Below are 27,742 nucleotides of genomic sequence, written 5' to 3'. Positions count from 1 at the left end.
AGGCAGAGAGAGAGAGGGAAGCAGGCTCTCTGCTGAGCAGACAGCCCAATATGGGGCTTAATTCCAGGACTCTGAGACCATGACCTGAGCCAAAGGCAGAGGCTTTACCCACTGAGCCATCCAGGGGCCCCTAGAAGAATTTCTGACAGTGGAACTGGCAGGGAGCAGAACAGTTTAGTCAAGGGAGTTGTAAACTTTGTTCAGTAAATTTTTTAAAATAGATGAGAGCAAACAAACAAGCAAACAAAACCAAAATGAAAACCAAAGCACCTGTTTATGGGGAAGCCTGTGTATGTGTGGCTCTGGGCATGGCTCGGATGAAATTTCAGGGTCCTCATGTCTCTGGCACAAGGTAGGAACATTGAACACTGCTTTATAGTTATGTTTTGATTTATTTAAGTACTTAAATAAATTAAATTCTGTGAATCCTGTGTCCCAGTGAGCAGAGAAATCCAAGCTTGTCTTGGTCATGGCTCATGGGGAGCATTTCATTGTAACTTAATATTTTTTAACCAAACAGCTAGAGTTTAAGGGAAGAAGGGGTTGGAAAGATTTAGAAATGAACCACTAGGAAAATCACTGATTAGAGAAACAGCACATCTAGACTCTCCACCTGTGACATGAGTCTCCAATATGATTTTGGTGGGGGAGGAGAGGGGAGGAAAGAAGCAGAGTAACTGAAAGCCTGATCTAGGCTTTCTTCTTAGAAATAACAGTCAGATGGCTCTTTTGCAAGGGACAGAATGAAATTAAAGAGGAACTGCATGCAAAGAAATCCAGACCAACAGAAAGCAGATGGTTGACTGCCAAAGGCTGAGGGGGGGCGGTGCGAGGAATAAGGAGCAACCACTTAATGGGTCCAGGGTTTTCTTTCGGGGTGATGAACAATTTTTGGAATTAGGTAGATGTAGTGCTTTTACAACATTATGAATGTACTATATGCCACTGAATTGGTTCATTTTATGTTATGTGGGTGTCATTTCAATTTTTGTTTTAAGGTACATTTCTTTAAAACACACACACACGGGACGCCTGGGTGGCTCAGTTGGTTAAGCAGCTGACTTCGGCTCAGGTCATGATCCCAGCGTGCTGGGATCGAGTCCCACATTGGGCTTCTTGCTCGGCGGGGAGCCTGCTTCTCCCTCTGCCTCTGTCTGCCTTTGCTTGCTCTCTCTCCCTCTCTCTCTCTGACAAATAAATAAAATCTTAAAAAAAAAGACACACACACACAGAACAACTATCAGCAAAGCATTTTTCTGTCATGCTACTCAGAAGTCTTGCCTTTCATTCAGGCATGCAGATGCAGAGGTATTAACCAGAAAAGAGAGAAAACAAAAGAAAAAAAACATTAGCCCCAAGTGCATAGAATGGCAAGAAATCTGAAGGAAACCACTGATCATACTTAGGTGGTCCTTTTAATAGCTACTTTTAAGTGTGTCCTCCCAGGGGAAGGCAGGCCTCATCCTACCCATCCTTCCCTCTCTTTTCAGAGAAGGATACAACGCCTGGAGAGACACATCCAAACCCACTGAAATCCTCACAAAGCTCTGCAAAGACAACAAGCTGGATGGACCCTACTTTCATCCTGGGAAAATACAGATAGGAAGTCAGGTCTTTTCTGGAAAAACAGTCTTTACGGAGGAGGACACTGGTAACTCCCATAACACATCCTGCTGACGTTACTCTCGTTTTGAAAAGCATGCTTCTGGTGGTATTTGTGGCGGGGGAGAGTGGCCAACTATTGTACAGTAATCATGCCCCTGGTAGAAAATTTGGACAAGAAAGGACGATAATGAAAATCACTCAGAATCCCTAAATTCAGAGAAAAGCATGCTGCTTGCTAGTATATCTCCATACTGTGTGTGTGTGTGTGTGTGTGTGTGTGTGTGAGAGAGAGAGACATAATTGGAAGTGTGCCATATACAGTTTTGTATCCTGCTTTTTCTATTTCCAAAAGATTATGATGATTTTCTTTGTTCTTTGAGACTGTCATTGATAATACTCCTTTTTATGGCCATGTCACTTATGTACATTGTGTTCATGGTTTTTTGTAGTGACACTATGATATGGTGAACTCCCTTATACATATATTTGCACATTTCTGATATTTCTGTAGTGTATATCACAGAAATAGGATTGTTGTGTTGCAACATAGGCAGTAAACTTAAAATGAATATGATATAAAATAAATCATTAGACACAGCCCATATTATCCCCCATAGATGTGATACCAATAATTCTTATTTTAGCACCAAGAAGCAGATTTTCCGTATAAGCCTTGTGGGACATATCAACAAGATCCCAGAGGGGCTTTCATAAATCGAGGATGAGAAAAAAGCCACCTTTACTTTACTTTCACGATACAGAATAATTCTTGCAATGCCACTCTCATCCACTTGATGGAAATCAGTAGGCGTAGGGGTACACATGTGCAAAATATAGGTTCATAGGTTCCAGTACAAACCCCCCAGTTAAGGACATATCACTGGATGTTTTCACACTGTTATGTTGATCCCACCACTTCGAAACCAAAATTTCTTTCCACCTTGTTATTTTGACCCCAAGAACCTCTCGAAGGTTTTTTGCACGCTGAGTAATTAGTATTCAAATTGTGTATTAATGAATTTCTCTTGAACAAAGTATTTTTCACAATATACTCTATTAGGCCAACTTAATTCCTTTGTCAATACTCTACATTTTATGATGAAACCGTTTTTTTTTTTTCTTTTTTGGCCACCAAGAATCTGAAATTAGGTTCATTTCCATCAGTCAAGAACTGATTAAACTTTATAATGGAAGATTTACTTTTATTTTTTTTAGGTTTTTAAAGTATTAATTAATTAATTAATTTTTATTGTGTTATGTTAGTCACCATAAAATACATCATTCGTTTTTGATGCAGTGTTCCAAGATTCATTGTTTATGTACAACACCCAGTGGTCCATGCAATACAGAAGATTTAGTTCACTGATTGTGTGTTCATCCCCATCAACTTTTACTGATTGTTATTATTGTTATTGGGAGATTGTGTGGGGTGAGGGGGGTGTTAAAACTAAACTCAACATCCCTATGTCAAATTTGGCCATTCTAAACTTTATCAAAAAGATTTGATATTTTCCAACAATTTTTGTGTTATGTTTATAAGCACTTTTTCTACCAGTGGTTTTTATTATGTATGGCCTTCTTTGGTAAGATGGCAGATCTGAGAACCTATGAGCAAGTGTGTTGGTGGGAAGGAACAACAATAAGGAAAGATAAAACCTCCTTGAACATATACTGTGCAGATTTCGCTGCCTTGTTTGGGACAATCCAGATCCAGTAGGCCCTGTCACACTACGGCATTCGCAAACAGTCTTATATCTCTAAGAAATAAATACCTTTTCCAGTACCTCAAAGCACACTTGCTATTCACAGGCTCTAGAGGAATCTGATTCAAGGGGCAAATGGAGCCCTAGATTCTGAGACCTTGACTGCTCTCTGGTCATCTTGTCAACCTATCTCACTTCCTGTTCTCTAAACCTCCTGTCTCTTTCCCATCCCCCAACTCCACCCCCACCTCTTTTTACTCTCTTCCTGTCCTTTTTCTCTTTTGCAGTTTTGCTCTCTCCCTGTGCCTCAGTGCATTTAAATTTAACCTTAAGGGAGTGTTTAAAAGTGCACCTGACAGCCCATCACTGTTCCATTAGGGGAACCTATAGCTGATGAATGTCTTTATTTTTCTTTCTTCCTTGCAGATGAGATGGTGGAGTCTTATGAGCACCTGGCCCTCAGGGTTTTACACTCGTGGGGGAATATACCAGAGGTTGGGTGTAACCTGGTTCCTGAGCACATAGAAACTCGGCCACTGTACCACAGGAATAAGCCAGGAATGGAGCAGGTAGTGGTTGAGACTGTTCTGGACCCAATAGGAGTTTTCATCCTCAAGGAATAGGACTTTATCTCTAAAAGTCACTCTTGTGTGCCTTAGGGTAATTGATCTCAACCAGGGACAGTTTTGCCTCCCTGTCCCAGACTTTAGCAATGCCTGGACATATTTTTGGTTGTCTTAAGTGTGTGGGGATGCTGCTGGCATCTAGCGGAAAGTGGTCAGAGATGCAACCAAACAGCCCACACTGTGTAGCCAGCCTCCCACAACAGAATTAGTCAGCTCCAAATATCAACAATGTTGGGGTTGAGAAATTCTACCCTCAAAACAGAGTTGAATTTAGTGCTTTTTGCCTTTTAATGGATTTGAGTTATCACACTCCTCTTTTTTAAAGATTTTATTTATTTTTTGACAGAGAGAGAAAGCACAAGCAGGGGGAGTAGCTGAGGGAGAGGGAGAAGCAGGCTCTCTGCAGAGTAAGGAGCCCAGTGTGGGGCTCCATCCCAGGACCCTGGGATCATGACCTGAGCTGAAGGCAGATGCTTAACTGACTGAGCCACCCAGGCGCCCTAAGTTATCACACTCTTTTGAAAGAATGCTGTTATTTGAGAAACTTCAAAATCCATCTGACATGCCCAAGACATTGTCCAAAATCTATCAGTAACCCCATTAATTTTCCCAGAGAAACTCATTTTCCCAGTCCATTAGTTTTCCCAGGGAAGCAGTAATGGTGACTTATTTTGAAGGACTGACTAGAGGAAGCTGTGTGGAAAAAATAACCAGAGATCCGGGTTATGAGTTAGAAGTGAAGAGAAGATCAACTTTATTAAGAGCCTTCTTGATATGTACTTATTAATTATATGTACATAAATTAATATGTACTTAAATACTAAGCCCTTTATGTAAATTATCTAGTTAGGATGATCGTAGATTTGTTTATCCAAATGATGGCCATTTCGAGAATAAGAGGCACTGCTATTAATATTTAGGATGGTACAAGGGGCACCACCAGGGTTTTCCTACACAAATAGAGATGTGTGGTCACCTGTTACTCCCTAACATAGCCTCATGGTGTACTTATTATGATCCTTGTTTTTAAGATGAAGAAATTGAGGTTCAGAGAGTTTAAGTAACTTGCTCAAAGTTACTCAGCTGTTAGTAGTAGAATGGGATTTCACCCGGGAGTTTGAGTTTTAGTCCTGTCCTAGCCCTGGACTCACTCAAGGTGTCATCTGGGCAAAACACATGAGCTTGACTCCAATGGGCCAGGAATACCCACACTGCTATCTCAGCGGTGTTGGGGTATAAAAGTAGTGATAGCAGGTGTGGGAGAGTGCCTTGAAAGGATAGCTTTTATCAGATGTAGAAGCTTATGACTGGTTCCTGAATTTCAATACCAAATGTTTAAAACCTTTTGGTTATTGGTATCCTTCATTTTACCATGTGGCTTTTTGGTTACAAGTGAATGTTAATATCTCTTTAGAGACTCTAGGATTGCAATCCTCCACTAATTGGTTCTTCTCTTCCCAAATGATATACTTTTTGATTAAATTGTCCCTTCCCTGTGAAAGCCCTTTTATTTTCTAGCCAAAGCCTCCCCCTCCCCCAAATCCTACAGATCCTCTTTGCTCTGGTGGGGAACCCCACTTCCTTCATATAAAATCTCCCCTGCCCATCACAGGCTTTGTTGATCACTTACCTTCTTGTCTGAGCTGATGGAGTACTTAGAATGAACACAACAGAGCTGAGCATTGAATCCACTGGGCCTTCTCCCCACATGGGCACTTGGATCCCTTGCAGCAGGTTAAATTCTCATGTATGGAATCCAAAGCAATGAATGGGAGGCCTTATTCTGCCATTAATTAGCCATAAGACTCATATCATTTCTTTGGCTGCTCTAAGCCTCCGTTTCTTTTGATGTGTACCACAGAAATATAGCTGGGCTAAGCAGTTACCGAGATAATGATATTAAAGTGCATTAAAAACAATGAAGCATGATACTTCTGACAGATAATATTATTTTTTTAATCCTTAGGGATTTATAGAAAATGCAGAGTCAGCAGACAAGGGTTGAATCCAGACTCTGCTACATATTGTCTGTATAAGCATGGGCAAGATGTTTTCTCATCTGTAGTAGGAATAATAACATCCACCCATTGGGGATATTGGGAGAATTGACATAATGTTTTTTCAAGTGCATCACATTGTGTCTACCACATAGTAGGTGCTCAGTCAGGGTTTGCTTGCCTTTCACCTGCTCTTAACATATGTCCTGACTAATTCTTAATAAAAACGCAAGTTCTGACTTTGTCAACCAATATCCTAAGCATGTATAATATGAATAACATCCATATGATAAGATATGATGTGATATATAGCTAATATCCATTTCTAGTAAAAGGATCTGTTAAAACCATGAATGATCAGTTGCCCATGTGATACCCCACCAAAGTTAAAGGAGATCTTCTTTTCTTAACCAGGGCCGCCTGCAGATGTGGGTGGACATGTTTCCCAAAGACATGCCTCCACCTGGACCTCCTGTTGACATATCACCAAGGCAGCCAAAAGGGTAAGTCAGCTGCAGCCTAAGGTAGCCTATGACTACGGTAGCCAACTAAAAGATCTTGACAGTTAATCAATTACAATAATTGTTGCATTGTAGCGTCAATTACATGAATCAGTTGACATCTGATAATCATCTCTCACTTCCCATCTGGCCATTTACCACAGGGATGAGTGGTAGTAATTGTAACAGTGGTGATGGTTGAAAATGCTGGCCCCTGTTTTATGTAGGGGCCACTGCGCTTCAGCATTCTGCAACAACGTGAAAAATGTCAGCTAATGGAACCAATTTCTGCTCAGAGAACTTCATGTCTTTGGTGATTCCAACAGGACACTTGGTTTTGATGGAACCAAGAACTTAAGTGTTGATATTTTTGAATTTGGTAAAGTTGAGGAAGCCTACTGACTCACAGCAGTATCAGAATGCCATACACACCAGCTAACTCCGCTTTCAAGGTCTTCAGCCTAATGCTGCCTTCCTTCATCCCAGGTATGAATTGAGAGTGACTATCTGGAACACTGAAGATGTCATTTTAGAGGATGAGAATATCTTCACAGGACAAAAATCAAGTGATATTTATGTTAAAGGGTAAGATCATCAACAAACTCCATGCCCCCTCTTCTTCCCCTCCTCCTCTCTTTAACTCCTAATTGAAGTTAGCCTCATGGAAGGCACTCCACCCACCTCCTACAGAGGGAGCCCATCTTACTCACCTTGGTAGATAAGGTCACTTTCTTTTCAAATATTATTTGGTTATTTTGCTAGGATTATTATCTTATGAAAATATTTTTGTGAGAAAATTTTATTATATCAACATCTCTTTCCATTAAATGTTGGTACCTAAGCTTTTTGAGTGGCATTCAAAATACCTTTACACCTGAAGCAAGTAGAGAGGTGTAATGCAACTGATGAGAGATTCAGTGTTAGGAAGGTTGTAAGACTAAGAGAGAAGCTCAAAGCTACACCTTACTCTTTGCTAGTTCTACTGATAGGAAAGATGCCAACCTAGGACTCGGGAAATGACGTATTCTCTCTCTCTCTCTCTCTTTCATCACAAATGCCGCCCTTTGAGCCCCTAGTCATGGAGGCAGATGAGGTGGTAGAGAATCAGAAGCAAAACTTATTCAAACATGACCCCTTGGATAAAACCCATCTCAGAAGGAGCGAACTCATCTCAGCCTCCTTTTGGTATATCTTTGCCTTCCCCAAACAGGGGAGCCTCTTCTTCATTAGCTCTATTTCTAGCTTGCCATTGAATCCTATCCATTTGGCTTCCCAAATAGCCATCAGCACTGTCCATTTCCATCTTTACACACCACTGCCATAGTCTTCCCCTCCATCATTTCTTGCTGAGGCCACTGAGGTGCCATTTGGATTGCTCTGTCTATACTCACTCTTGCCTCCTGTAACTTGTTCTCTATGTTGAAACATGGGTTATCTTTTCAAAACACAATCTGATCAAATCAGCCCTATACTTTAAACCTTTTAGTGACATCCTATTTTCTTTGGCTGAAGATCCAGATCCCTAATATGTCCTAAAATGTCCTATCTGACTAGCCCCTCCTATCTCTCCAGGCCCATCTCAATCTTCCTTGCTTTGTGCTCTCTAGTCATGCTGAACTTCCTTCCCACATTAGAATGTGCCATCACACTACAGGCCCTTGTACATCTCTTGCTGCTGACCTCTACCTCTTCTCCCCCAATTTCTCCATCCCCTTCCCTCTGTAGCTATAGCTCTATGAAGGCAAGGACCACCTCTGTGTGTTCCCATTACTCCTCTAGCAACTAGCTCATTCCTTGTCTCATAACAGATACCTCATATATATTGGCTGAGTGAGCACCATTTTTACCTAAATAATTGTATCCATACTCTAAGTGGTACCACTCCTCTGGGACAAGGGAGGTCTTGATCCTTCTCTGACCTGTGGGGACAGGATGTCTGCTTTCAAAAAGCAAGTGGTTTGGAATTATCAATTAGTTTGAATTAAAAGCACCTATTTTCTCAATAATTCACCAGGGACAAGCTATTAGGGAAAAGTGTATTAACGGTAGCTTACTCTATACTGGGGATGCAAGAGGAAGACCAGAAAAGAGGAAATAACATTGTGTATAACTTGAAGTACACAAAGCACCTTCCAGCTATTACCTCTACAATTCTTCAGAGCAACCACATTTTGAACTATGAACAAAGTACTGTCATTGCTTCCATTTTGCAGATGAAACTGAGGCACAGGGGGGTTGGACAACTTATCCAGGGCTTTCCAGTTAGTAGTGGCAGAGCCAGGATTAGAATACAGGTGGGTGCAGAAGGCTTCTACCCTCCATGCCATGTTGATGCAGGCCTGCTGGGTTTTTGAGGCCCAGAACCAGTGAGGAGGGAGCCAATCACAGGCCTGATACCATGAGTCTAAACCAGAACAACTGTAGAGGCCCACCAGGGTAGTGAGTGCAGAGGTGGGACCCTCACAGGAGGCCTCAGGGGGAGAGGAAACTCCAATTATACTTTCCCTTCACATTTTTCAAGTCTTCCCTCTTTATTGCATGGGGCTTCAGGGTCTCGCCAGTATAGCTGAAGACATCTCCTGAACCTGGCTTAGAATGATGTCTCTATCTTGCTTCTCTTTCAGACCCTTTGATTCCTATTTTTCTCTTTCAGATTCAGTGGAAACTTCTATCTGAATCTAACTATCATAATTTAAAAACTATTTTCCGTGACTACACTGAAACTAGTTAAATCACTCTCGATTAGAATGATGCCTGGAAAATGTACTCAGGGACTCAAGTATGTAATTCTTTTTCTATCTTTATTCAGGTGGCTAAAGGGTCTGGAGGATGACAAGCAGGAGACCGATGTGCATTACAACTCCCTGACTGGCGAGGGGAACTTCAACTGGCGCTTCCTGTTTCCATTTCAGTATCTCCCAGCTGAGAAGCAAATGGTCATTACCAAGAGGGAGAACATCTTTTCCTTAGAGAAGATGGAGTGTAAGACACCAGTAGTGTTGGTGCTCCAGGTTTGGGATTTTGAAAGGCTGTCCTCAGATGACTTTCTGGGTAAGCCAGTGGCTTTGTAAAGTTCACGTTAATGTTAAGGGTTTTGTCCCAGTTTTTGGAGAGCTTGGCTTGATATAGCTACAAGGATAATAATTTCAGTGCTATTTATGATAGCAAAAAATTAGAAACACTCCAAATAGCCATTCATAGGGGTTTGGCTGAGTAAGTTATGGCGCATCTTAATGGTAGAAGATACGTTTTCAAACAGACTTAAATTCATCTTTGCTCTACCACTAAGAAGATGTTAAATTTTGAGCTAGTTACTAGTCCCCTCTGTACCTCAGTTTCCTTCAGTTATAAAATGGGGATAGTAATATTACATACCTCAGAGAGCATTTGGAGCTCTAAAGTTGAAGCATGGCTTCAAATCTAATGTAATTTTAAAAATTATTATAATTAATATAATTTAATGTAAAATTAATATAATTTAATATAAAATACAATTTAATTTAGTAATTTTAAAATAAAATTTAAAACCATAGTAAGCACTCAGTAAGTGATAGTCCAGCAGCCATTAAAATATTTGAATATTTAATGAGTTGAAGAGTTGTACAGGATGTATTAAGTGAAAAAAAGAATGTAGGAAAAAACGTGCAAAACCATGTTCATATGGACTCGGAGACAGGGATAGTCAGAGGCAGGCAAAGAAAAAGGACTGACATAGGATGAGAACGAATGTGTAGAGCAATGATCACCTTTTGGGGGATGGAATTATGGAAGATTTTTCTATTAATTTCTGGTTTATGTACATGCTCTAAGTGCTTTCAATGAACAAATAATCTGTAATAGGGAAAGGTTATTGAAGAGAGAGAAATAAAATACTCTCATAATATTATCTTATTTCCCATAATATTCACTCATGGAAAATACTTTCTTGAGAGCCCACTAAGGTCTTGGACAGTAGCTACAAAGACAGTAAGACTTAGTCCTCCACTGGGGGGAGCTGAGTGGACTCAGAGGGAGGTGAGTTGGGGGAGGAGGTTCTCTTCGGTGGATTCATGCTGAGGCAGAGGAAAGCTCAGAGGACAGGGACATAATCTCCACACACTCAGGGAATAGGCAAGATATCCAGCAGTGACAACACCTGAAGTTCTACATTGCAGCTCTGCCCTGTCTTCTACCTGCTGCTACACTGGGTGCCTCGAGGGCACCAAACATGTCTCGGTAATACTTGTATCCCGCAAACCTAGTACATGCTAGTGATGCAGGGTGGTGCTGGCTGAATGACGAGTGAGTGAGTGAGTGAATGAATGAATGGGTGGGTGGGTGAATGATTGGTGGTGATGGATACTAAAGCCCTTCCATGATTATCAAAGGTATCTCTTCACAGGCTCCCTGGAAATGAACCTCAATAGTTTCCCCCGAGCAGCCAAGTCGGCCAAGGCCTGCGATCTCACCAAGTTTGAAAATGCGAGCGAGGACAGCAAGATCTCCATATTCCAGCAAAAGCGTGTGCGGGGCTGGTGGCCTTTTGCTAAAAGCACGGAGCTCACAGTAAGTGGCAGCTGTAAAATACAGGGTTGGGGGGCAGACAGGGGCCATCATGCTCTTTAAATGAGTCACTTTGTAAACGTCAAGGGCCTTGAAGTGACACAGAGAGCTTTAGGGCAAAGGTTCTGCTGAGAGGCAAGAATTTTCACAATTTTATAAATGCATTAAGCTTCTTTATTTCAGCATACTTGATTTAATAGCTATATCAGGGTGGTTTTCTAACCTCTTAGCTTGAATTTATGCCCCGGGCATTATTTTTTTTTCAATATTTCTTGAAATTATGCATTAAGTCTTGACAAATGTACAATTTTAATGGAACAACCTCATCCCTTCACCCTCAAATGCAGGACTCAATTTTAAAAGGGATCCAGACTTTTAAAACTTCCTTGAGAGGGTGGCAGCAGGGAGAGCCATTTCACCCTTTCCCTGAATTGCCAGCCTGGTCAATACTATGTGGCACATGCTTTTCACAAATAGTGGGAAGGAAGTTCTGCAGGCTTCTTAGTGTCCCTCCATGAGGGACGGCAGATAACTCACGTGATGGGCAAGGCTGGGAAACGGGAGTGCATTGGTGACTCCTTTCCATGCTGCCTCCTCCCCTTGGTGGAGAACATGTTCTGCCCTCTGCTCCTGTGCCCAGTGGCAAAAGCACACCTGGGTTGGAATAGTCTGGTCACACCTGGTTCTCTCTTGCTGTTGTAGAGGCCCAGTGTGTGTAAGGCAAGGATTCTCTTTGCACCTGACTGGCCTGACTCCATGGCATCTAGTTTTATTATATTTTCTGGAAGATTTTCTCTTCCCACCATTCTCAGTTGAATCTCTGGTGCATGAGGTTGGGTCAAGAGAATGAGGCTGCAGTCCTCACGGGCTTAGCCCATAACTGATGCTGAGTCAGTGAACTGATTGATGAATGGGTAAATTCACCAATGAAGTCCGCCTGTTCTCTACCCTCAACCAGCTCAGAGTCCGATGGGGACAGATGTGTCTACAACCCAGTTCTGCAGGCAGTAGTCAATGTATAAGAGACACAGGTAAAGAAATGAGAGGAGGGAAGGACGTAATTCTCTCTGAGGATGTTGAGGAGTCAAGGAGAACAAAACCTCAGTTTTTCAAGAACAAAAGCTGATGAAAAGGCATTTTCTAGAAGAAGAAGAGGGTGCATATCTACCTTGAGTAGAGGAACCATGAGGAGCACAACATGGAGGCATGAAGTATCCCTGTGTGGAAGGCTGACTGCCCGCTGGTCAGAGTTGCCAGAGCACAGCATGAGGTTAGGACACAGGGACTGCCAAATCCCAAAATCCAAATTCATGTCTTTTGATATAATTCCGGTTTCTATAAAATCAACAACAGTAATGATGTATGCATGATTACATAATGGCCGTTGTCATAATTTATTGCAGGTTTATAGCCCTTTAGAGTTTGCAAAATATGTTCAGACTTCTGTTACTTCATTCGATCCTAGTTGAGTCTTTATTTTCTGTCACTTATTTCTTTCTTCATTTCTTGCAACATTTTTTATTGAGCATCTATTAAATGATAGGTCCTGGGAATAAAATATGAGTAGTAACAGTCATAGGTCTCTGCCAGCATGGAGCTTCTTTACAGTCCAACATCAAAGACAGACACACACATGTTGAAGAGTTGGGATTTTATCCTCAGAGCAATGGGGAGCCATGAATGATCTCCCACATGGAGGTGAGGGTATCTGACTCACACAGGAAACACAAACCCTTGTCGCTTAGGTGGACAATGAGTAGGAGAGAGTCACATGGGAGAAAGAGAAGAACTAGGCAGACCTATAGGAAGAAAATGATAAAAATGTGCCTGAAACATAAACCCAGAGAAGACTCTCTTTTGAGAAGGACAGTTGGGTCACTGTGTCAGATGCCCCTGAGTGGTCATATAAGAAGCAGAGAAGTGTCCATTGGATTTAGCAACATGGAGATCACCAATGACCTTTTGAAAAGTAGTGTTGTAAAGGCTCATAGCAGCACTGTTCATAAGAGCCCAGAAGTGGAAACATCTGCATGTCCATCAACTAATGAAGGAATAAAAAAAAATATGTTATATCCATACAATGGGGGATATAATTTGTCCATAAAAAGGAATAAAATGTTGATACAGGCTCCAACGTGGATGGACCTTGAAAATATTTAAGTGAAAGAAGCCAGTCATGGGACACCTGGGTGGCTCAGACGGTTAAGCATCTGCCTTCAGCTCAGGTCATGATCTCACGGTCCTAGGATGGAGTCCCACATCAGGCTCCTTGCTCAGCAGAGAGCCTGCTTCTCTCTCTGCCTGCTGCTCTCCCCCTGCTTGTGCTTTCTCTCTCTCTCTCTCTGACAAACAAATAAATAAAATCTTTAAAAAGAAAGAAAGAAGCCGGTCACAAAAGACCACATTGATAGGAAACGTCCAGAATAGGCAACTCCATAGAATTTAAATTGGTGGTTGCCAGGGCTAGAGGGAAGGGAAATGGGGAGTGACTAAGAACCAGTACAGGATTTCTTTTTAGAGTGATAAATGTTCTGGAATTAGTGCTGGTGACTGTACAACTTTGTGAATATACTAAAATCTATTCATTGTGCACTTTCAAAGGATGAACTTTACAGTATGGGAATTATATCTCAATATTTAAAAAGCACTTTTGGAATGGTGACAACAGATGTAGACTAGTATGTACTGTGGAGCAAGTGGGGAATAAGTTAGCAGAGACATGTGCAGATGCTGAAAGCCTTCACAATTCCATCTTTCCCTCTTCCTCCCAAACCATACCAGCTTTCCTCAGCTACTCTCTTCCCCAGCCACTCCCTGCTCCCTCCCATACCCATGCTTTTCCAGGGACTGGTATTTCTGCCTGGAATGCCTTGATTCCCTTCTTCTCTGGGAAATCTCCTCCTTAAGTCTTTTGAGACTCTTTTCGGCAGTCACCTCCTCTGGGAAGCCTCCCTGATGTCCTAGCTGGGATGGGCTTGCTTGCCTTCATGCTTCCATCCCTCTTGTGACACTGATTTGTAATTGTCTGTATTCATGGTTCATGGTTCTTCTGCTGTGAGAGGCCTGAGTCCAGAGAGTGGGTCTCTTTTTTGTTCATTTTTGGAGTTTGAGGTGTCTCACGTGGTGTCTCACACAGAGTATGTGCCCAGTACATTGATATTGAACAAGTCAACAAATAAGACATTGATGCTACCATCAAAGAGATTATATGATTTCCTTCCCTTTTTGTTCAGTGTACTGAACATGTAGGAAGTGTTCAACAAATAGTCTTTGAGAACAAACACATCAGCACAAATTTCTTTATAAGACTAAGTGTCACAGTAAAAACTAGAGAACAATGTCCCAAAGAAATAAGAGAGAAGACAAGTAGATTTTAATGGTGGGAGGTTCTGAGGATCCAGACAGGTTGTTTGGGGACATGTGGAGAAGGGAGGAAGGGTGTTTAGGCTGAGACAGTATGTTTTCCTAGACTGCAGTAAGTATTATGTAGTGATTAAGACCAAAGAATGTAGAAGCAGACAGGTTGGGTTTGAATCCTGTCCTCTCCTGACTAATTGTGTGACTTGAGGCAAGCTACTTAATCTCTCTATGCCTCAACTTTCATTATCTATAAAATGGGGATTGATTATACACACACACACACACACACACACACACACACACACACACAGATATATATATAAAACCCATGGGGTTTTAGCAAATAAATGAGTTAATATACATGAAGTATTTAGAACCATGGAAAGAACAGAAGACTGTAGTAAACAGGCTGTTTACTCAGAGTTGGCTGTGACAAGAGAGTCAGCCACCATCTTTCTGGTTTGGTAGAGATTGAAAGGCAGGGGGAAACTGGAGGGGTAGAGGAACCATGAGAGACTGTGGGCTCTGAGAAACAAACTGAGGGTTTTGGAGGGGAGGAGGGTGGGAGGTTGGGTGAGCCTGGTGGTGGGTATTAAGGAGGGCCGTATTGCATGGAGCACTGGGTGTGGTGCTTAAACAATGAATTCTGGAACACTGAAAAGAAATTAAAACACACACACACAAACACACACAAAACAAAGGCAGGAGAGTGGGGAAGCTTTATAATGAAAAAAAAAAAGGAAGATACCAGGTTTGTTCTGATTCAAGGTTGTTGGGAGGCAAAATAACTAGAAGGGGGGCATCCTATGTGACTGGCTAAGGGAGAATACGGGGGGTGGGCACAAAAATTAGGGCATCCTCCTCAAATAGGCAACTTGGAACCAGGTACCCCCGGAAACTGGGAGGGACGGGTGCTCTCTCCCTGGATGTGTACATTGCAAAGAGATGGCTCCAGGGTCTTTGGGAAAGGTGGGTTCTGGGTATTAAAGACAAAGGGTGTATCTTCTATTCAAAAGAATTTATATGCACTTCAAAGAGCACCCAAAGGTCTTCCAATTACATTTTCTAAAGTGACAGCTCTTAGAAAAAGGAAAGGGAAATCTCTTCCTATATTTTCCACAGGAAATGTTAAGCTCTCTGTTTTTAATTTGGTTTTGTCCTTACACATCCTTAAGGGAAAGTGAGAATTGACTTTGTCCCTACCCACCCGGCAGCCCCCCAACTGCTGGTTTGGCCTGCAGCAGCAGGGGTATAACCCAGCTGCCTCTCTTTTCCCTCAAAGGAACGCATACCCATACAGAGGAAGCCAGTGGGTAGCCTTCTCCCAGGGTGGCAGCAAGCTGGATGAGCTGGGGGTCAAGAGGTGTCACGGAAAACCTCAGTCTGCCACCTTCTGAGGTCATGCCATCTCCAAGTCTCAGTTTCCACGTCTGTAAAAAAAAGTGGGTTGGACTGGGTGCCCCCAAGGTGCCTTTCCAGTACAGACACCTTCTGTTTCTAAGCTTCCCACTGCCCCCCTCCTGAAGCCAGCACTCAGGAGGTCACAGTCCTGTTCCAGGCACCAGCTGGCCAGTAGGGATTTGCTTACGGCCACTGCCACATGCCCAGGCTTATTTTTAAAGCTACTTCTCTGTACACGCAGGCAGTGCAATTTAGACTTCGGGAACACAGAGCTCCCACAACGGAATGTGGCTGTGCTCATAGTCAGTGAAAAACAGCTCCAGGTAGGATTTGCAAATAACAGGTACCCTTGGGACAAAAGAAATGTATATTGGACAGGTAGGTCCTATATGAGATATATTGCACTATGCATGTCATACATGTTATCTTACTAAAAGCAGCCTTTAAAGAAATCACTGCTCAGAAGATGAAGATCAAGAAGTTTCTTGTACAGGCGAATCCCATCAATTGACAGTTAAATAGCCCACCTAAATCGCAAGAACATCAACAACTAAAATTAAAGGGGAGGTTTCTGTGCTTCTGGTTTCGTGTGAAAAACCCTCGTCAGCAGCTACTGTGGGTACACACTCATACATTAGGCGGTAAATGTTCAACAATGCAAGAGGCAAATTCCTGGCATCCAGAAGTTCACAGCTTAACTGAGGAGGTGGTAGACATACACACATCATCTAAATAGTATGTGACAAACTCAGATTCTCTAGGAGCAAGTGGGTACGTATTTTCATGTAAAGGTTATTTTAAGACAGAGGAAATCCCTGCCCTGCCACCACCTTCCACCTAATGTGATTATAATTAAGTAATACACATTTATAGGAAATTAAAAGACACAAGAGTGTAAAAGGAAAGAGAAATCACCCACATGCACACCACCCAAAGAAAGCTTTTGTTAATGTTTGGTTTGTGCCCAATTTAGGTAGATTTTGTTTGATTTTACATAGTAGGGATCATTCTATATTAAAAATAGGGCCTTTTATGTTTGGTTTGGTGTTCTAATGAGCACTCCCCTAGTTATGGTATCAATGTTGTATCAACTCTTAGTAGTCTCAAAATAGAAACAGCCGTTTAATGTTTGTGTTATTTCCTCAATATTTATTCATTTTAAAACATTAAAGTGTGGAAAAGTTGAAAGCATAGGACAATGATCAACCATTTATCCACCACCTAGATTCAATACCTGTTACTATTTTGCTGCACTGATTTTGTCTGTATATGTGAGTACATAGTCTCTCGCTGCCCCCAACCCCACACACATACTTATCGGCTGAACCATTTAAGAGTAATCTGTAGACATTCCAATACTATTCCTTGTTTAAAAAACAAAACAAAACAAAACAAAAACAAAAACTAACCCCCCCCCCAAAAACGAGTAAATTTGAAGATCTAATTGGCTTTATTAAATAATTTGTGAATAGGGCAGTATCCCATCTACCAAGTAAAGGGGAACTCCCCCAAGTTAAACAAAAGGAAGGTTTTTAAAAAGCAAAGAGAGGGCATAAAGGAATTTATTAGCAAGAAATGCATTATTTGGGCAAGGTGCCCTCCTTACAGGAATGAAAGGGTGTCTATCAGTAAATATCTAGGTTGAAATTACATATTGGCGGACCAAAGGTGAAATTCCTGGGGCGGGGGTGGAGGGGTGGGTAGGAAGGAGATTGCATTTAGGGTAGTTTTTAAGTCTTGGATTGTTGACATGGGGCCTTAACCTAAGTAACTCCATCAGGGGCCTGTGGTTTTCTTTTTAACCATTCCTGAATACTTCAGCGTGCCTCTCCTAAGAATATGAACATTTTTGTACATAACCATAATGCCACCATCACATATAAGAAGTTAATTATGATCACCCAGTCTGATATCCACACCATATTCATTTCTCCATCTACAAGAAGGATACCCTATTACTCTCAAGATGTATTTTCCAGCTGTTTCTTTTTTCAAAACAAGATTTAGTCATAGTTCATGTGTTGCTTTTTGGTTATTTTGTCTTTTTGGTTCATTTGTTTTAGAATGGTCCTCCATCATTTCTTGCCCCATGACAATACCTATTTGATGAAACTGGCCTCACTTGTCCGGTTGTTTTCTCATGACATAGCTTATCTTACTCTCTAGACCCTGTATTTCTTGTGAACTAGAAGAAATTTAGGTGTAAGAGCATTATCAGGATCAGGTTAAACGTTTTTGGTAAGAATACTTAAGACCTGATACTGTTTTTTTCCCACTGATTATGCCAGGAGGCACATGGCCTCAGATGGCCCCACTAGTGGTGATGTGCTATGTTTACTCATGTGATCATGCTGGTGACCATGAGAGCTTTTCATTGTAAAAGTACATTTTCCTCTTTACAATTAGCAAGGAACCAGTGGGTAACACTTTGGCACTGTGGGAAATCCCTGCCCTGCCACCACCTTCCACCTAATGTGATTATAATTAAGTATTTCACTGGTGTTGCAAAATGATTTTTCTAATCCTTTCTTCCTTCTTTACCCATTCCTTCTTTCCTTCCATCCATCCATCTCTATCCACCTATCTTTCCATTACCTAGCTATCTATTCACCTACCCACCTATCTATATATCCCTATCATCTATCTGTGTATCTAATTCTATCATTATTTTTTCATTTATTAGTAAGAACTCAGCTGTTAGGAAGAGCTTTCTCTCAACAAATGGAAATAAATTATAGTCACTGCCTCCTGAAAAAAAAAAAAAAAGGAAAAATGTTTAATTCTATCAATTCCCACACTGTAGAATCAAGAATTGGTACAAGAGGTATCTCCAGGGGTGGTAAATGGGATTTTTTTTTTTTTGTCTTGCATTTTCCCCAGTATCACTATGGACTTATGGACTTAAAAATATTTTTTCTAGCTCTCTTCACTGAAAGGACCTAGAAGTAAAATCACTAAGTAGCAAGAAGCATCTGGATCCTGGTTTCTAAATACCGATCTCTACTGAAAGAACCAGGCAGGCGTATTTGGCTGATTCCAGGTCAAGGACACAAGATGAGCCTGGGACATATCATTGTGACAAATAGGACAATTTGAAGAGCCGACAGAATAATGACTGTGCTTTGCATATTATGCTTTTTCTGAGTTTTGAATTATTTCCTTAATTTATCTGCCTGTCTAAGTCTGGTATGCCATTTCCCACAAAGTGGGAATTGATAGAATTAAACATTTTTCCTGTCTTTTTTTTTTTGAGGAGGCAGTGACTATAACTTATTTCCATTTGTTGAGAGTATGACCATATAATGTAATACACATACATACATGGGCATTATATGTATCCATGCATATATGTGTGTATATACATGTATGTATACATGTGTGTGTCGCTCTTCCTAAAAGACTTTGCCTGCCACATCCACAACATTAATGTATGAGAATGCCTTATCTCATACCACTGAGAGTTGTTTTAATAAGCAACAATTATCACTGAAGAAGGCATATCTGACCTAAAGGACCTGCACCCCTCCCCAAGGCATCCACTCTCTGGGCTCAGTGAAGTTCAAAGCCCATAAATAACACACTCAGTGCAAGAAATCCAGTCTTTTCCGGACCTTTCCTGGTCATTTTTTTCCATCCATAGATGTCATTAGGTTAATGGTCTCTCAAGTTGTCCATTTCTTTTTCCTAGCTTTGATCTAAAATTGTATTTGGAGGATATTATTAGCTTAAGACCTCTACTTGGTGCTTGGTTAAGTATCGATAATTAAAATGAAACTGGGAACCCTCTGTGTGGAGAGATACAGAATGAGGAGTGGCATTTATCAGAATATGTCAGTAAACACTTTCCTCCTGGGGCCTGTGTGATATCAGAAAAAGACTCTGTAAGCACTTAAGCAGGACAGTGAAGTGGGGGCAAGACCCTTCATGGTAATAACCCATGACTTCTATGCCTAGAACAGAATTGATTTCATATGCTCTGCTTCCCTTTTCTTTGCATTTTTCCCCCCTGTGGGAATATGGGTCTTCTTTGGGTGTTTTCTATTTGGGCAGATGCTTCCTATAAAATTATGTGTTTCCATCCATGAAATAGTGTTGAAGGTAGCAACTATAATCTCTTAAGAGTTTGCTATTTACCAGGTGCTAGGTTGAGCACTGTATATATGTTATTTCAAATATCTGTCAAAACAAATCTGTGGGGTACATGCTATTAACCTCTCCAGGACAGCAAGACTGAAGCAGGTAGCTCACCCAAAGCCACGCAGCTAGTAAGTGGTAGAGTCCAGTTTCAAATGCAGATCTGTCTGCACCAAATCTCATTCACTCAACTCTTACACCATGCTATGCTATGTGATCCTAATCCTTAAACTACCCAAGGTCATCCATTAGATGGAAGCGAAAAACATATAATGCCATGGCCATGGCAAGGATTATGAAGCTTCTCTTGAACATTTCAAAATAGGCACATTTCCTTGCTGTTAAATATATAGTTTGCTTCTTTTCTTCCATAAAGAAGGGCCTCTTGGGCACAGTGAATAACAGGGGATGGGGTTTGGTGTCATAGTATCTCAGCACAAAACCTGGTTTTGTAAAGCAAGTTATCAGACATCATCAAGCCTTAGTTTCCTCAGCTATAAGATGGGAGTAAGGATGTCTACTTTACCTGTTGTCAGAAGGTTTACATGGAATGATGTATGTGTGGAGCACCTTGCAAATTCTACAGCCCTGTGACTGAGCTCATTACCAAGCAGTGAAAAACAAAGAGCCAACTGTGATCCTCTTGCCCTGGTCCTAACTTATCCACTGTTGATTTTTGTCCTCTCTTCCAAACATCCTGGAGCCCAGCAACTGGTTAGTTAGCAACTAGTTAGGAACTAGTTATCAGCTCTTAAGCTGACTCTCTTTCAAATGCAGATGATTTGGATGAGGCTTCTAGCAGATAAATACACTGTAGCACTTAAGTCACCTCTGGAAGACCTCTGGGAATTTTTGCATATTGCAAAGCCCTCTGCCATGAGTGGTAGGCTGGCCTCTTGGGTTTCTTCTACCCCTCAAGCTTTGCAGGGTCTCCTGTCTTTCATGAAACCTAGAAGTAGAGCCAGAAGTTTCCCTAAAGCAAATCTGGCCATTTGACAGGAATGGAATCTGAGGCACAAGAAGACAAACGCCTTCAAGTGATAATTATGATGAGAGTAAACCAATCATCTCATGTTAGGATTAGGAAGGTTCTCACAAATCTTCTAGTCCAACTATCTAGCAAATGCATGAATAAGTTGGGAGGCAGCCCCCTATCATGGAAAGAGCTTGAGTTTTGGCATCATATGGACCTCAGTTCACTTTCCAGTTGGTTGGCTTATTGCCTGTGTGACCTTGGGAAAGTTATTTGACCTCCACTCTTTCATTTTTCCATCAGTAAAAAGAAGACCTACTTTGCTTGTTGCTGTGATTTATTGATAGATAAATTGAAGGAATATAGGCAAAGTGGCATTCAATAAATAATCACAGCTACAGATACAGTAGTAGTACTATGACTCCACTGTTGATAGAGGTGGAGTGGAGTGGAGTGATTAGACTGGACAGAAGCTTTGTATTCCTTCTTTCCTGGTTTTCAGATGTTCCCCCAAATACCTGTATATGCAAGCCATTATCTATAAGGCCAAAATTTGTCAATAGGAATGACAGACCATATATATCTGTGTTTTTAAGGAACATTCTGCATCATTGGACATGTAATGTGTTCTGAGTTGGGCCAGGGTTGTAGCCTAAAGAATGAACGAGGCCTCCTAGATTTGAACTCATGACTTCATTTGCAATATGCGCACTGCATTTCTTTACTAATTCAGACAACCATGCCACTGCCTCTCTTCTCCAATTCAACCCCACCCTAGATACACTACTCTTCTCTAATTTCTCCCATGATTACATTTTCATGGTTGCCAGCAACCATCCTGGCTGCTAAGCAGTCCTGGCTCTTGGTGGGGGTGGGGGGTGAACTGGTAAGTTAACACAGGCCCATTGGTTCATCAGAAACTGTAATCTTTTTACTGAGACAGAAAATAAGGTTATGCCCCATCCACATGTAATTCCAAAATGACAATCATGGATCTAAAATATTTCCATGATGCTTTAGTCCCCCCACTGTTCCGTGTCCTTCCTATTACCTTGACTCTCAATCCACAAAACCAAAGAGAGAGGGTCTTCACCAAGAACTGGAGTTCCAAGAAATCAAGGATCCTATTTTTCTTAATCAGTAAGTCCCCAGTGTCTAGAACAGTACCTGGCATACAGAGGGTCCCTAAAAGTAGTGAACGACTGAACAAACAAGAAAGAGTGACCCTTACCTTTTGCAGCTGTCTTGTCTCACGCTTTGATGACCCAAGACTTACGTCAGTGCTAACAATGCATGGCGCATTCTGAAGAAGCACTAGACACAATTTTCAAACCAAAGGGGCTGCTTCTTTTCGAAGGAGAAGGAAAGAGGAAATTCAAGTAGAGAAGAGTAATTCTGAAACAATGTGTGCAGACAATAGAAACAATGAAGGGTAACAGAAAAGCCGTTGGGCAAATGTAGGGCCCCAACCCACCAATTGCCTCTGGAGAATCATTGGCAGAGAAGAAAGATTGTCAAATTAGAAAAGGCTCTTCCACTCAGGTAATTTGATCCCTTTCTAATTGCTATTGAGTTTCTGTAATCAGTTGTCAACTGAACCTTTACAAGTGAAAGAGCCCAGGCAACCAAGGATATGTGTGTCTGTGTGTACAGGTGGGACCTCTCCTTTCACAGAACTCAACAGCAACATCGTTTCAGAGCTTTTACTGTTCATCATAAAAATGGTTTCTCCCAGAATGGAAAAGGTAACAATTTTTCTCAAAACAAAGCAGCAGGATAGTCAAAATACTTCCTGGCGTTTTCCCACACTGGACACTGCTAGAAGGTTGCCATTGCTCCCAGGAGGTCTTTGTGACTAGAAACTGAAACTTTTGTCTTTGTGCAGGGCAAGGTTGAAGCCGAGTTCCACTTAGTGACAGCAGAGGAAGCGGAGAAAAATCCTGTCGGAAAAGCCCGGAAGGAGCCAGAGCCCCTGGCCAAGCCCAAGTGAGTGGGGTTGGGGATTAGAGCATAGGAAAGGCCCTTTGTAGTCCCGAAAGCAAGGGACAGGGCATTTCTCTAGAGGGCCCCTCTAGGAGGACTGAGCCACAAGGAGGCAGCCAATAGGTACCGCCAATCCAGGTAGCTTTTTGTTGCTATAATTGAGAAATATTCTAAAAACAATATAGACTGTTTGGAAAATGGAGAGGGTCCTTTTCTGTAATACTGCTTTATGAGCATTTCTAGAATAATTTCATATATTTTTTCTAGTCTTCTTATGTGAATATGAATTCTACATGAATTTTTTTCTACTTGTTGTTGGATCAAGCATTCACAATTTTCTTAATGTTTCATTTATCCTGTGCTGCAGAGTTTTGCTTTGTTGCCATAGTGGTCAGAATTAGGATTTTTTAATGCCTGTGGAAAATTCCATAGACTTGGTGCCCACAATTGACTTGATCATCACCCCATAATTGGATATTTAATTTACTTCTACCTTTTTCCATCATTGTAGTGTGATGAAAATATTTCCCTTTTATAAGTTATTACTTTATTTTTTTTAAGATTTTGTTTATTTCTTTGAAAGAGAGAGAGTGAGTGAGAGAGAGAGAAAGAACAAGTGGGGAAGAGGTCAGAGGGAGAAGGAGAAGCAGACTCCCCTGCTGAGCAGGGAGACCGACCTGTAGCTCAGTCCCAGGACCCCAGGATCATGACCTGAGCTGAAGGTAGCTGCCCAACCAACTGAGCCACCCAGGTGCCCCTATAAATTATTACTTTAGAATAAATTCCCAGGGTGCCTGGGTGGCTCAGTTGGTTAAGCAAATGCCTTCGGCTCAGGTCATGATCCCTGAGTCCCAGGATTGAGTCCTGCATCAGGGTCCCTGCTGAACAGGGAGGGAGTCTGCTTCTCCCTCTGACCCTGTCGTCTCTCATGCTCTCTCTTACTCTGTCTTTTCTCTCTCTCAAATAAATAAATAAAATCTTTTAAAAAGAATAATAAAATAAAATAAATTCCCAGAAGTAGAATTACTAGAAGGGTTACCCTAATGAATTTAATCCATGGTTACATATCAATTAAAAAGTAAATATATCTGGTTATGGAATATGTATACAAATTAATCTTTCAAATTGTATTTATCCTATCCTTCCTGAAATCCCTTGTGTCTCAAGATGAGTGGTTCCTTCTCTGTAATTACTTTTCATCTATCACAATGTTAGAAACATAATGGATACTTACTTACTCATTAATTCATAAATATTTGTTGAGTCCCTACAATGTGTACTTACTTAAAAAAAATACTTTGAAGAACACCAAAGAAATCTAAGACATAAGTTCTATTCTAAGAGCTTCCAGTTATGAGAACACAGACTCATAAAATAGTTAACAGAGTATAGAAGACCAGTAGGTTAGTTCCAAAAAGAGCTAAAGTCAAGTGATAGATGAGATAGGAATTTGGAAGGAGGGGGATCTTTGTGGACCAAGGTGGTCAAGGAGGGCCTCTTGGAAGAGGTGGGGGCTGAGCTGATCAGGGTTGGATGGATGGAGGACTGTCAGACCTCCTCCAGACCAAGCTTTAAAATGATGCAGGAATCATCACCCAAAATGTTGGATCACTCCTGCTTCAAGGCAACATGAGCTTCTCCCATTCCCAGGCATCTGCTTATGGACCTCTAGAAAGTGGGAGTCAGAAATACTTTCTGAGGTTTGGAGAATCCCATGTGTTGGAATCATGGCCCTCTCCTGATTTTTCTCTTGCTTCCCTCGCAGCCGCCCAGATACCTCCTTCTCCTGGTTTGTGAGCCCCTTCAAGTGCTTGTACCACCTCATCTGGAAGAACTACAAAAAGTACATTATCATCGGTTTCATTCTGATCATCCTCATCATCTTCCTGGTCCTCTTCATCTACACCTTGCCTGGAGCCATCAGCAATAAGATCGTCGGGGGCCCCTAGAGAATCATGGAGGATTAGCCACCTCTCATTCCACTAATCCTCTCTTCTTCCTCATATCTAATATGTAAGAGCATGTGCTCTGTGCAGGCACTGAGCTGGGTGCTAGGAGGATGAACTCAAAGGGTCCAAGAACCACTCTTTCTATCTAAAGACAGATCAGCTCTTTTTGGAAGAAATGGGAAAGGAACCTCCCCTACCTGCTCCAACCCTGGCCACGACCTTCCAAATTCACAAGCCTGAAGCCATGTTTTTGCCCAAGAATGGCATGAAATGATGACTCCTTTGCCTCAGAGTAATCAATAGTGACCTCAAATTGACTTAGGCAAATGTTTTCTTTATGTAATTGGTTTTATTCTGAGAGGTCTTATTCTGGGTCTGAGACTTATTGGAAGCACTTTCTTTTAAATAAAATTTTTACAGCAAACAAACTGAAAGCATTTTTAGCAAATTACTAGACATTCAACCTGTCCCATATATCTTAACCTTGTTTAATCCTTACAGTTTATAGAACACATTCACTTACTCAGGCTCTGAAACTGGCTTGGAAAGAAGGCTTTTTATCACCTAAAATACTTTGTTGTTGAAATTCCTATCTAGAGTTGAGATGTTGCTGGTTTTCCATAGAATTCAACACTTAAATAGAATACATTCAATGGTAGAAATGAGTTCTGGAGAAATCCACTTGGATTTTCACTCTATGGCAATTTCCAAGTGGGAATTTTATAAATATGAAATATTATTTTGTGTATGCATGTAGGGGGGTTATCTCTATGATACCAGTAGGAATTCTCTTTGGCCAGATATATAAGCCCCAACAAATATGGTGTTTCCATACACCATGCTGTGAATGACCATCCTTGGCACTATTCAGCACTTAGTCTTACCACCATATGTAATAAGTACTATCATGACTCGCAAGCACACATCAATTTCTAAAACAGTCCCAGAAAAAATATCCTATGTACTTGCCAGCTAGGGTCAAGTTTCTTTTGAAAGAAAATCTTTGATTTTTCTACACTGTCTAGATCTGCCACCCCATCTAAAGCAGAGAGTAGAAGTGAGCAGCTGGTGTTCTGAGTTAAAATAAGGAAGCAAAGGAATTGAAGTGCTTGGCCTCATACACAAATAAATAGAGCAACCCTATCTTCCTTCTTTCAAGCATGAGAGGCCATTTGATAGTATTGAGGATGCTGGATTGGGGCTCCCCTCTCAACACCAGAAGCACCTGGGCTACTTTTTTCTATAGATCATTTTCCACATATATAATTCTTCTAAAATGAAGGATATTTACTTCTACATGGAAAGTCATTCTAGAATGTTCCTGGTTGATCGAAATAAGATTAAAGCATGTGCTGTGTGATCTTGGACTTAGTATCGTTCATTGAGTTCCTAGGTGCTCACTGCCTAGTAACTATAATGCCCTATTTTCCTGAAGTGTTGAAAATAGAACATTTATGGCATTGGCAAGGTTTCCTGGTGGTATTCATTACATAAACTGTACTTATTCTTGCTGTAGAATAACATAGCCGCCGGGAGTGGTGGAGTCAAAAATACTCGATGGAATAAAATGCATACACTGAGTGCATTGTAAGTTAAAAAAAAAAAGCATATAAGTTAGAAAACTGTATGTACAGCATGATATAAAAAGAAAACACGTATACACGCATAGATAAAGCCTAGGGGAATAGGCTAAATTGTGAATAGTGATTATCTTTACGTAACAGTATCTTTTTTTTTCTTCTTGTTTTTCTATTTTCCCTAAAACTTCTAAAACAAATATGTTTATTTTAGAACTTCTAAAATAAATATATATTATTTTTAAAGTAAAAATTCAATGAATAAATATAGATTTAAATGTGTTCATTTAAAAATATTTACTGAGTGTCTCTTGTGTGCTGGGTGGGGGGGATGCAGCTGAGAAAAGACAAACCTGGCTCCTTCTCCATGGGTATTACATTCTGGTAGCACCTCAAGGTCTGGTTTTATCTTCAAATTATGGGGCATCCAAGAAAAGCTCTGAGCAAGGGATGTGTTTCATGGATGAGTTTTAAGAGAAAGGACAACATACATCAGTGATGTCATTCAGAAGGAAAAGAATGCCACTACTTTAGGTTAGAATTAAGGTATTACACTTTCTGCTAGATTTTGAACAGTAAAATGATGTTAACTTTTGATGAAATAATGCACATTATTCAAATTCACCAAAAAAAAAAAAGCTAAAAATTGAAAATCTTTCAAAGTTGAATAGAATTCATCAAGTTGGCTATGAGGCCAAAAGATGTTCAAATGCTGAAAAGCCTTTAACAGAAGTATTTGAAACACTTTCAGATCAGATGGCATCATAAGAAATGTGTGAGAAGAAGTGGCAAGCTAGGATAATTTTGGAATTAGCTATGTCTGCTGTTCTATACATAAGTTATCACTTATGGCCTGTCCTGCATGTAAAAAAATAAATAAAATAATGTTCTAGGTCTAATTTTGCAGCCCTGGCCCTAAAGATATGACATTTTAAAAAATTTTAGAAATTAAAAAGCAAAAACACCCATTTCCCAACAAGTTACCATAAGTCCCTACATAAATTAGTCCCTACTAATTTGTGGTCTTAAAAATGACTAAATTTATTCATTTGACACATTAGAGTTTTTCTTTCAGCTTAAATCTGTTTCACAGCAGTTTTGTTTATTTATTTATTTATTCACAATATTTGAATTCTTTCCTCTAAACTAAGCAAAACAAAATCAGTACCAGCAATACCACCACCAAACAACCCACAGGAGGCTATCCAGTTCTGTGTTTCCAGTAGTTGAGACATTTGGTACCTTCCTTGCTCTTTCCCTTAAAACACATTAAGTGGAAATTACATTACTGACTTCACAGCTGGCGCTAGTTGGTATTTATTCATTTAAAAGATAATTATTGAGCTCCATCCTCGTTCCTGGTGCTGTGATCAACATTAGATACACAAAAGC

General features: G+C 40.8%; 1 protein-coding gene across 1 annotated transcript in view; it reads left to right on the top strand.

The window, feature by feature from the left end:
* Positions 1-25,201, top strand: part of FER1L6 (fer-1 like family member 6) — a 123,372-nt gene extending 98,171 nt beyond the window's left edge. The window contains exons 34-41 of the mRNA XM_032873449.1: positions 1,491-1,651; positions 3,735-3,877; positions 6,346-6,434; positions 6,918-7,016; positions 9,241-9,482; positions 10,813-10,976; positions 22,727-22,827; positions 24,590-25,201. Of these exons, the coding sequence (XP_032729340.1) occupies positions 1,491-1,651; positions 3,735-3,877; positions 6,346-6,434; positions 6,918-7,016; positions 9,241-9,482; positions 10,813-10,976; positions 22,727-22,827; positions 24,590-24,773 (1,183 nt within the window). The 3' untranslated portion in view covers positions 24,774-25,201. The remainder of the gene's footprint in view (positions 1-1,490; positions 1,652-3,734; positions 3,878-6,345; positions 6,435-6,917; positions 7,017-9,240; positions 9,483-10,812; positions 10,977-22,726; positions 22,828-24,589) is intronic.
* The last annotated feature ends 2,541 nt before the right edge of the window (positions 25,202-27,742 follow it).

This window comes from Lontra canadensis, unplaced genomic scaffold, assembly GCF_010015895.1.
Source record: "Lontra canadensis isolate GAN:19392208 unplaced genomic scaffold, GSC_riverotter_1.0 scaffold49, whole genome shotgun sequence".
NCBI classification, from domain to species: Eukaryota; Metazoa; Chordata; class Mammalia; order Carnivora; family Mustelidae; genus Lontra; species Lontra canadensis.
Note: the sequence above shows the minus strand (reverse complement) of the source record. Positions and strands in the feature narration are given on the sequence as shown.